Source organism: Ammodytes marinus (assembly GCF_949987685.1).
Source record: "Ammodytes marinus genome assembly, chromosome: 21".
NCBI classification, from domain to species: Eukaryota; Metazoa; Chordata; class Actinopteri; order Uranoscopiformes; family Ammodytidae; genus Ammodytes; species Ammodytes marinus.
Genome location: NC_137225.1, coordinates 14,086,297 through 14,098,427, shown reverse-complemented (window position 1 = coordinate 14,098,427; position 12,131 = coordinate 14,086,297). Strand labels below are relative to the sequence as shown.

At 41.2% G+C, this 12,131-nt stretch overlaps 1 protein-coding gene across 1 annotated transcript in view; it reads left to right on the top strand.

Annotated features, from left to right (window-relative positions):
* kcnb2b (potassium voltage-gated channel subfamily B member 2b) overlaps window positions 1-10,826 on the top strand; it is a gene marked incomplete at both ends in the record, with an annotated part of 73,875 nt that extends 63,049 nt beyond the window's left edge. The window contains one exon of the mRNA XM_080049814.1: window positions 8,868-10,826. Within this exon, the coding sequence (XP_079905940.1) occupies window positions 8,868-10,826 (1,959 nt within the window). The remainder of the gene's footprint in view (window positions 1-8,867) is intronic.
* Between the last annotated feature and the right edge of the window lie 1,305 nt (window positions 10,827-12,131).

Genomic DNA, 12,131 nt, shown 5'->3' with positions numbered 1-12,131 from the left:
TGTGCATGTCTTGGAGGATGCTGGCTGTATCTGTGGTCTGCCTGCTGTTCTATTCGCTTGGGGGGTCAAAGGCACGTAAGTTAATAATGCTGTCACGCCAAGGGCTGAAGGCTTGCTCTCCCTAGAAACACACACACACAAAGAGAAAGACATGAGCATGCACACAAACATACACTCATGCACATACAGTTTTTCCATCTCCACCACTGGCAGTGAAAAGGATGAGACAGAAGCATAGTGTTTGAATAGTTTTTTATTGTAGATAAAAGAATATTTCTTTTTACCATCAAAAAGATTTATGGTCATGGTAAGTCCTTGCCAAAGCAATTACACAGCAACAAAGTAATGAGACAAAGACATAGAAACAAGCAAGCCTTCAGCTCTGTCTCACAGTGCACAGCAACTTCTACAAGAATGGCTCTTATTGGATTTTCTGCCACTGGGAGAAGTATCTTTTGTTTATGACTGCAGGTTTTTAACTTGTTATTTTAGGTCCATTCCATAAATGAGTTTTGCTTTCAAATCTTTGTAATTTTGATAGTGTCACAGAAACCCCTTGCCTTTCACTGCCTATTCGTTCTCTGTTTCTTTCCTGACATTTGTATTGTGAAAGTCATGATTGGCTGCAAGGTGGTTAAGTGGCTAAAGGGCAACAGTGATGGACGGATTACAGAGGGAAGACAGAAAGATTCAGATAATGTCATGGGTTTGTTCTGTTGTTTGTTTTTTTGTTTTTGTTGGTTGAATGTATGACTTTTTTATGTACTAATAATAATAAGAAAAAAATATTCAGATAATGAGAGGGAGGAAGATTGGAACCATTAGAGGAGTTGCTAGGCGTGAAAAGATGCTAAAAGTCTTCATCCCTCTAATAGTCCGAAATCTATTCGTCTGTGATTTCCATTAAATGCTTTGTGATGCAGTGTGTGTGTGTGACTTTCTTCTCCAACCTTCCTTGAAAGCTTGGTCTCAGCTGGAACCACTTTTACATCCACCTCTTAATTCACAAAACTGCTGAGTCGTCCACAGAAATAGCATCAGCTCATCTTTTTTTAAATACACTGATGAATTATTGTTAAACTGTAATCATATCAGTCATGAAGACTACAGTATACTGGGTGTAGAAATTGGATATGAGAGGGAGAGGGCTGTGTTACAGGATATACACTAGGATGGACCAAGCATAAGATATCTAATTCCGTAAGCGGATGGCTCAAGGATCCTGTCCGAGAGCTTTAAATAAATCCATCAATACACTTGATTAAGAATGAAAGTTGAGGAATTTCGCTCAAGGTTGATTCCAGAAATGGCCTGGCTAGTTTCGTGAGGTCCAGTTTAGCATGTCTAAGCATTGCTGTTGTCGGTGTGACTCTGAATTCACTGTGTGGCAGCTCGTTAAGATCAGTGCTGTTGTGTTCCTACTGTTTTATCATTAATATATTAATACAAGGTTTATTTGCTTGATGAGCCTAGATGGGGGGGAAAAATCAGCAAAACAATGTAATCGGCTGGACATTTTTAGTATTCTTTTGCATTTATTAAAAATGTATACCATAACCCTCTGTATCATTTTGCAGAGATGTTTGCAGCCCTCATTTTCGATACCCTTCTTCTTGAAAAAAGTATACTGTTTGAAAATACAGCCAAAGAAGCAGAAATCTGCATGTTCATTTGTAACTACAGTGCTAAAGCTCTAAGAACAATGATGATCCTGACATATTATTACTGTAACATCAACCAGAGAATATGTCAATTTGTTTCATGTCGCTTTAGCTTATTTTAGTAGCATGACCCTGTGTGTAGGCTATAGTTATAACAGCACTCTCGCAACGCTTTGCAACGATTTTGCTGAACTAGTCCCATGTGACTACAACCTCTACAGGTAAACGTTTGGAAAAATTGATCACTTGTCTTAAAAGTTGCAGGTAGTCTGGACCTTCTACCATTATCAATCCTCTCCTGAAAACAACAAAAGTCAGGTTGAGCCTACTGTCTTCTCCATCAGACCACATTGTGACTTCTCTCTGCTGTTTGCCAACTCTCGGGACTCACACACTGGCACATGTTATTGTTACAATGAATAAGCAACAGTAACTTACGTAATGCACCTCCGCTAATGTGTCATTTGAACAACACTGGCAATGGAATTGTAAGGAGAATGTGTTTAAATATACATAATGTTCTTTATTTAATATTCAATGTGCTAATCATGGTCTCGTCACTCAACCTAAACATATCTGAGCTGTAATTGAGCGCAACATGCTCACACACACACACACACACACACACACACACACGGTTGTGTTTCCTGTTCTGTGCAGTTTTGTTTGTATGACTGTTGGCCCGACCGAAGAGTGTACTTTATAAATATTTCACACTAGACCACTTTCCACACTGGTTCTACACACAAAAATAATAATAATACAAAAAACACTCTAGTATTAATAAAGTCTGGGATAGAGTGAAGATGCTTTGAGGGAGAGAGTTAAAAGCACACCAACCATGTGTTTGAAAGAAATGGAATAAGGATTGAAGTTTACAAGTGTACAGTAACCACAAAGGGAGTACACTCCACCAGTAGGAACTATATGTAGACGATGGAGGGACATTCCTTAATAATGAAAAAGGGACATTTGAATTTCAATGTTTTGTTTATTTATACGTTTATCCTCTATTTTCTCTCATGTTCTATTGTGGCCAAGCATTTACTCTGAAAGCAAAGTTTCATATATCTCAAACACTTGCAGCAAACTCAACCATCTTTTGTGCTACCTCACCCCCTCATCCTGTAATGTGAGAAAGGGTTCTGTATCTCTTAAGAGCCGCTTTACCAAAGGCATTGCACTTTACCGATAAAATCAAAAAGATAAATAATTGACATGCAAAGTTTGTCCCTCGCACTGATCGTGAGATTGAGAATGAGATTGACCCTGGAATTCTGACTTCAATCACGTCACATTAATACTCCTCCTGATAAAGGTTTCGAGGCGCGGTAAGACCCATAATGTAATCTCGCTGACTGATGACAAATGAAATTGTAAGTGACACTGTATGGTGACGCTGCTATATGCCGAGACAAATGGGTTATATCCAATGCAATTATTGACTGCACAGAGACAGCTCAATAGTGTTGATGAAATAATAAGCCTTCGTTCTGATGCGCTTAACCCACAGTGGAGCTGCCAAAAAAGTTGGCCGGATGGACACTGAATTGGTTTCTCTTATATGATTTTGTTGCAAAGCTGTTTAAAAAAAAAGTAAATCTTGGGACATATTTCAGTTGCACACATAATGTGCCAGACACAAGGAATTCATTTGAGTCAGTTTTCTCCAAATTGTAAATAATGCGGCATTCCTCCAAATCACTCTGAACCTTGGAGTAGCTGTGGAACAAAGCAGTGGACAGCCACCAAATATTACGTTCTCCCTTTGCTTTTCTACTCTTTGGAGGCCAGCCATAGGAAAAGAAAAGGGCACTTAACCAGCAGAAACTTGACAGAGTGGGAGGGAAGATGTCTCTCCTCCTTGATTAATGTTGAGTTTCTCTAAGGGTGCATGTATTCAAGGCATACCCTTGCTATCCATGCCTTATAAATTACTCCTTAAGTATGGGTGCCAGGTTTCTTAACAAAACCACATTTGCTCATTGCCATCATTAATAGCTGGTAATGGCTCGCTGAAAGATTTTTCTGCACATGAAGGAGTCAAACCTCTCTACTTGGGAGTCCTTTGTAGGCTTGTTTCCAGCATATGAAGCCACTGGTCTGAATAATGGAGTGATATTGCCCAATGGCACATGTAAACTTAGAGCTGTTACTCGTGAAATCAACAAATTATACTGTTTTAAAATATGCACAAAGCTGTGTAGATGTGTGACACACCCAACACTTGTGTATGTTCTGACAGGGTCGTCACACTGGAAGAGATACAGTCTCAGGGGTATGAAATAGCACCCAAGTCCTGAGATCAATCCACATTACCATAGCCATAATCACCTGGATTGATTCCCCAGCAAAAAATTATCATACTTGAGGAACGGCTCAATTTGTCCGGGCTCAAATTGATGACACAAGTGGAGGGAGGGAGGGTCACGGGGGACCTCAGAGGTGGATCATGGTCCATAAGAGCTCTGAGCTGAGGTGATCAATAGGGGCTCGCTGGGTCTGGCTCAGTGACCATAATGTGATGCGTATACAATCGATAGCCTCCCTCCACCCCCCCCCCCCCCAAGCTGGCATATGGGCCACTGTTGTAAAGCAGGTTATTTCTCTTCCCACAGCATGTCTCCTCCCTCTGAGGAAGTAAAGAATGATGGAGATGCAGGCAGAGGAGGTGAAGTAGGGTGTCACTGCGCAAGCACAGGGCTTTGGGTGATGACAGGACATTTAGAGAGGAGTTAGTGGGCCTATTGACTGCTTCCTGTGGGAAGTGAAAGTGAATGGGGGAAGGTTATTCTTGCCATTTCAAGAGTAGCGGTTGGAGATGACAGGTGGCTGGAGATTGAAATCAAGAGAGGCTCAGAAGAGAGGCTCAACACAGAGCTCTTAACTCCTCTGGATCTACTTCACACTCACTGCTCCACTCTCCCTGAGGATCTAGTGCTACCTTAAAGGAGCTGTAGCATTACAGTTTTTCTCAGTCGCTTTGGTGCTTTTCTCACATCACTATTAACATTTGCACATCAGTTAGTGCATTTCTCAAAACAATTAGTGCAAACTGCAAAACCTAGTGGATAACCTGCAAAAGTACGTCAGTTGCTCAAAATGGATAGGCTATTCCTCAAAAGCAAGTATTCATGTCAATTAAACTGCCAGTGTCATCAAAATTAGAAGTCTTGACACCATCGTTTATGAACAAGATAGTCAAATGGCTTTGTCATGTTTTCATTATGACAGTTTATTCTCTCAGTGTTTTCCAATGCAAAAAAAAGGTCAGAACTCGGTGACACTACCTGAAAATGCTCAAGACAGCACTATACACTACTTGTACAGCCATTTGAAAACTACAGTAAAGTTACACATTGCTGTAGTTAGGGGAGTAAGGGAGTACAAGACACTGAATACGTATGTTTCACATGTTTACTGTATATGCTCTTTGCAATTCTACAGCATTGTGCAAAAGAAAAATACACTTCAGTAACTTATTTAGAACAAACATAAAAAAAACACCCTTTTGGTAGAGCTGTGCACAAATGTGAACAATATAACAGGACATATTGTAACTGAACATATATAGGTAAATCATTCTGGCACATCCAGACGTTCCTGTCACAACGGATATTATCCCTTGCAATGCAGCGAGGAAAGTATCTATGATAAAGAAAAGGTATAACATTTGCTTGACAGAATTTGATAACTAGTTCAACAATTTTGGATGTAATGACTCAAGCAATGAAATGAAGACTAGTTTTATTGGGAACGACTATTCAGCATCCATAAGTATAGTTAATTTTGACTGACATGACATAAGCAAATGACAATGTTATAAAACAGCAGAGAATTGTATGAAAGCAACTGATACATGTACAAAAGCATTTGTAATTTGTTCAGAGGAAGGAGAAATTGCTACTATGATGTGCTCAAATGACTAAATGTTGCGGAGGTTGAACTAATAGTTATGAGAATTTTCATTCTGATCTGAGAAAAGCACCAAAGCAACTGAGAAAAACTGTAAAATGTGTGTGTGGCTAATGCGCATCAACACCCTTGATACAAGAGATATCCTCATAGACTGCTACCTACACTGTCGCTATAGCACTGCATTTTAAACTTTCCTTGGAGAAATCTAGCCAGCTGGTTTTTGTTTTTGCAGGGACATTAATCAAGTGATTTTTTTCTTTTCTCATGATGTGTTTTATAATGAGCTCAGGAGTAAAGACCAAAGTATCCGGGTATATCCTTTAGAGTATTGCACACAAACAAAAGCCATCATTCTCTCTCTGTCTCTCCATCTGTCTCCCGTCTCATTGTGAGTTTCAAAGTTAAGCAGATTTTCCAGCTTCATCGTGCTAAGCAGTCTTTGCAGGAAATTTGGTGGAGGCATAGTACAGACAAAAAGGTCTGGAACAGCCACAGACAACTGAAGCACGTGACACATCACCTGATCATCTGAGGACATGGTCCTTCCATCTAAGTCTGATGACTGGCTTGATCATGAGCTGACTAGGGCCTTATGAGGTCATAGGTAAAGGCAAGGAGAAGGAAATAAGGACAAAGACAGAGCACCGTCAGATAAAGGACCTACATAAAGTATAACCTGTTTCATATTCAATTTAAATTGAGTCCATTTAAAAATGCAAATCACGTCTGACATTTGATATAGATGGATATGTTGGATAGATTTGATATGTTTATATTCAATTTCAAGCAAATTGTATCGTCAAGTGGCCGTTTCCTTCAAGATTGCTTTTTACCTAAGAAATCAAGGACAAATTGTGTGCAGGCAGATTAGTCGGCAGGAAGCTTTGATGAGTTTAGCAAAATTATCAGGGTCCCAGTGACATTTTAAGCCCGCTCCTCATAACTCCTTAAACGTCCGCTTACATTTTTTTACAGAGATTTGAAAGTGTCCAGTTCAGTGGTATTTACTGCAGTTCATCTCCTGCCTTTGTTAGCTTTCCTTCACTTGATCCATGCCAGGTCAACTGGCCTGGAAGGCTGCGCACGTTTCCGTCTTTTAATCCACCGCTCGCCGCATTTGATGCTATACTTAATGCCCGCACAGATGCAAATCGGGGGCAAAGAAGACTGAGTCCAAGCAATTGATCTTCTTAACTACTCCCACTCAATTACAGCAGGTTAATGCAAGCCACCTCCGGATAGCTCATCATCACGCCTAAAATGCCATTTTCTTGTGTCCATGAGTGAGGGACGCATAGGTGTGTAGGAAGGTGAGATTGCATGGGTGTGGGTCAGAGAAAACATTCATCAATTTCCCTCCCTTGTCTGTAAGCGTGAGCATGCTTGCCCATGCTTTTCATAGTGCACTTATAAAGGGCTCACTTGCTACAAAGTGTGGAACAATGTAAGATTAACTGAGGCAGTTAATGTGAATCTAAATTGAGAATGGTTGATCTTTAAAGAATGGGTGACCTTTTGCCCGTATTTTCATAAATCTAATTCATCCTGGTACAATATCAGAAGAATCAGCTACATAAGCGAACGTCAGTAGGCCTATCAACTGAGGAAAATCATTATCTCATGCTCTAATCTACTCTTTGGAGCTGACTTGATGCCAAGGTGTTTAGCAACATGAACACAAACAAAGGTCCTCCGATTGAGTGGCTTGGCACTCAAATGAGTGTGCCAAAAAGGTTCAGGAGAAGAGAGGCAATCTTCGTCCTTAAATATGATTTCACTGTCTTTCTGCTCGGTTCCAGGCCAGGCCCAGGTTGTCTCGCTTAGCTGCTTAATAGGTTTAAACTAAGCAGGACCAGCAATCGTTTAGTGATAACACTTGCTCTACTTGAGCTGTTACACTTCCTCGTCTTTATTTTGCGTTCGGTCTCTTGAGCTCAAAACCCTGCATGATATCTCCTACTACGTGATATTTACTAAATTAGGGAAGTCTATGGGACTGTCCCCATAGTGTACTGTTTAAATTTGGGAAAAATTAATGAGGTTTGCAATTAATAGTCTGGTCGGTGTCTTGTTTTCCTATCTTCACTGAGACTCTCAATCTGTTTTCATTGGATTTGAATAGGTCTTATATTGCTTAGGTCAACAAATAAAATCCACATTTACCATGCACTGGATTTCAGCTGTATATTTGCCATGCCAAAAGAAAGTGAGACGGAGGATTTTCAACTGCGTGGGTTTCGACACTGGGCTGAGTTGAGCTGTGGGGAAAGGGCATGAACTAATCCCAGCAGCATTGTAATAAGTTATATCTCAGCTTCTGGTGCAAAGCAGAGGCTTTGAGAAAAGATGGTGAGGCACTATGGAACAGGAGTAAAGGGATATGAAATATTCACCACATAGCAGCACAATATCATACACTTCCACTTAATTTGTATTGCCCACACACTCTTATATTAGGCAAAGCTCTAGGAGCATCTGAGTGGAGACTAGATCTATTGCTATCAATAATCCCTTGTCAAGTTATTGTATTTCACAAGAGCAAACAGTAGTTTTCAAAAACTTGTTTGCTGTAACTTTTCTTTTAGTATTATAGCAATGCATTACATTCAGACGGATAAGGTAATGTTAGACTTTTGCCAACAGATGGAGACAAAATCCATATATAATTTTCTCTGTTGTAGATTGAGCACACACACACACACACACTAACGCCCCCCTCCTTCCAGTATAGCCCCGTTATTTTCCCTCATTTATATGTTCTCTTCATTTAATTATCTATCCTGCAATGTTGCATTCCTACAAATATTGAATAACCCATTTGGTGCTGTCTCTTTTAATTTTACATTGCTGTACAACCTTTCTTCGTCCTTATAAATGAGACTGTGACATGCTTTATGTTTCCAATATGCACAAGAAGGAGCTCATTTTCATTCAAGGAATACATCCATATGGGGCCTTCTAGGCAAAGACTCAAATAGTAATTTTTTCATAGTTTTTCTCCATATTTTTCATATCATCCACAACTTTCAGGTTTTATTTATGCATATCTTAATCATTCTGATTTTAATCAGACACCTATGACTATTCAAAGTAAACCCATATGTATCACAATCAATCTGAGCCATGATGTGTTGTTAATAGAGACAAAGCGATAGATTACTGTAATTAGAAACACAAGATGTATATGTTTAAATAATAGGGCTGATTTTGTGATTTTTTTATATTTTTGAATTTTGATTTCTTGGAATTGTGCTAATATTTTGTTCCTTTTTTGTGCTCTCTTTTCAGATTCTTGCCATTATCTCCATCCTGTTCATCATCCTCTCGACCATCGCTCTGTCTCTCAACACCCTACCAGAGCTCCAGGTCACAGACGAGTTCGGCCAGGCTAACGACAACCCCCAGCTGGCCCACGTGGAGGCCGTGTGTATCGCCTGGTTCACCATGGAGTACCTCCTTCGCTTCCTCTCCTCTCCCAATAAGTGGAAGTTCTTCAAAGGCCCGCTGAATGTCATTGACTTGCTGGCCATTCTGCCCTACTATGTCACCATCTTTCTGACAGAGTCCAACAAGAGTGTGCTACAGTTCCAAAATGTGCGCCGTGTGGTGCAGATATTCAGGATCATGAGAATATTGAGGATCCTGAAGTTGGCCAGGCACTCCACGGGGCTCCAGTCTCTAGGGTTTACCTTGAGAAGGAGCTACAATGAACTGGGGCTGCTTATTCTTTTTCTTGCCATGGGCATCATGATATTTTCCAGCTTGGTCTTCTTTGCTGAGAAAGATGAGGATGCCACCAAATTCACTAGTATCCCGGCCTCGTTCTGGTGGGCAACGATTACGATGACCACAGTGGGCTACGGTGACATTTACCCACAGACTTTACTTGGGAAAATTGTGGGTGGGCTTTGCTGCATTGCCGGAGTGCTGGTCATTGCCCTACCCATCCCCATTATTGTCAACAACTTCTCTGAGTTCTACAAGGAGCAAAAGAGGCAGGAGAAGGCCATCAAGAGGAGGGAGGCACTAGAGAGAGCCAAGAGAAATGGCAGCATTGTTTCAATGAACTTAAAGGATGCCTTTGCTCGCAGCATGGAACTGATGGATGTGGTGGTCGAGAAAGAAGAGGAAAAAATGTGCATAGACAACCACCTGTCGCCTAGCCGCTGTGGCAGCTTGACCAGGCGCTCCGTCTCAGAGACCAGCCTGAAATCCCCAGAAAAAGGAAACCCAGAGTCTCCTCACCGTATTCGCATCACCACCACTGGAAGTCCCCAGCGGACAAACAGGAGCCCGCAGCATCTCAATGTTCAGAAACTTGAGGAGATGTACAACCAGATGACCAAGTCACAGTCCTTCACCAACCTGAACACTACAAGCTCCATGAGCACTCTGAGCACAACCATGACCGCCCCTGTCTCACCTAAGAAATCTCACAGCCCTGAACTTACATTAAGAGAGGAGGTAGAGCTGGAGATGAAGGAGGTCCAACCCTCTTTACAAGAAAACATTGCAACAAAACAAAGCTCTGATTTAGGTAACATAGAAGCTGGGCCCTGTCAATTCAGACACCCCAGGGCACCACCTTATCTGGATCTTAGCCAGCTGAAGGCCAGTGATGACCACAGCTCCCCAGGCATTGCACTCAAAGACAACCTTTATGAATCCCTCAACCCAGGTGATGGATCAGAGCTCCACATAGAGGACGGAGAGAGCTTTAACAGTCCTGTGGAGACCAGCCAGAGCTCTCCCATAGGTAACAACCCTCTTAATATAAAGGGTTTGAAGGTCAACTCCACCAAAACCTCTGCTGAAGGCCCACTAACCCCGCCCAGCACTACCTCTCCGGGAGACATAAGCTCCAGCAATATTGAAGATGAGACGCCTGAGGGAGAGACGTCACCGCTCATCCCAAGTTCAGAGGAGCTGCTCCCAGTCCCAGAGAAGGAGACCTACCCGCGGTCCCCTAAGAGGCTGTTGGTAGACACTCCACCCGGCGATGAAGATCCATCCACAGAGAACCACGAGGAAAAGCATCTGATGGAGGTAGCTGGCGCCGCAGTTGCACCCATGTCGCCCAAGACAGCAGCACAAAATTGCAGCCAAAGTGCGGTTGGTGCAAGTGCAGAAGTCAAGGCTGACAGCAACCAAAGTGGACACAAAGTGGAAAACCACATGTTTACATCCGATATCCACCTGATACCTGGGGATGGCAGCCTCTCTCCCACCTGCGAAACCAGCATGTGACTGTGAGAGAAGCTGTGTAATGTAACTTTATTTGAGTTACATTACACAGGGGGACAATGGACCCACTGCGACCTCAGCCTGGTGTGTGGGGAAAGCAAGGAGAGAAGAAAATGGTGCAGTTGAAGTGACCGATCATTTTGCATGGCATGACAAGTCCCTTTTACTTGTGTTGTTGTGTATCGCTGAAGAAGAAACTGCACTGCTCAATGCAGATTTCAGAGCGACTTTTGGGAAAGAAACTGAAAGAAATGGGTTTGAATAACAGAGGGAATTCATCCACTTGTGTAGACATTTTTGTCCTCCTAGTGTACATTATGACAGTTTCCTTTTCTAGCAAAAGAAGGAAATGCACAGAGGGACTTCTGTAAAAAGCATGCATTTAAAAAAAGACAGAAAAAGATATTTTACGGTGCTTAGTTTGCTAAAAGCACTCCACTGTAAATACTAGGACATCTAAGGCAATGACAATGCACAGGATGGCATGGTGATGGTCACTGAAGGTACAAATATTTGTAATGTGAAAATGGCGGGATAGGGAGATGAACTGAGAGCCCTCAGACTGGGTGTTGCATCGTAGCGACCTATTTAAAAACATATCATTTACCTTTTGTGGAAATGCAAAGTGTTCCCATGACGACCCTGTAATGTTTTTTGGTGTGAAAAATGGTGTATGAAACTGTAACGTTCCCATTATTGCTTTTTTCTTTTCACAATGACTGTTGAACTCTCAGTTTAGCATCCAATATTCAGATCTTGAATTAATGACGGTGGTCAAGGAGGAAAAAAAACACAGTGATTTCTCTAAATACACCTGTAGTTGCCAAATACATATATGTAACCAATAAAGACAAGAACTATCAAAGACTACCAATACTGAAAATATTTATCAGGCGGTTTCAGGAGTTCGGACAAGGTTTAAGATATTTTATTTCTTGTTCAGCCTTTTGATTACATCCAAATCACCAAAATAAATCTTATTTACTCTCCGACATGACATACAGTATATACATCTAAAAGTAGTTTTAAGAGTAACATGTGAAATAAGTAGGTCTAGATTGGTTGTAGTATTAAAAAAAAACTACTGTAGGTAAGTGAGATTCCATAAATCAGAGTTAAGACTATTTATTAATTGAGCACAGTAGATCTGGTCAATAATACACATTTATGCTTTTAACTATATCTATTTTGGCACTTCAAAAGGGATAGACTACTACAACAACAAAAAAGACAATATTCCTTGTGGACCAATGGACCAAATCAAGCACACTGACAAGCTTTCATCTATCTCAGCTGGATATACACAAC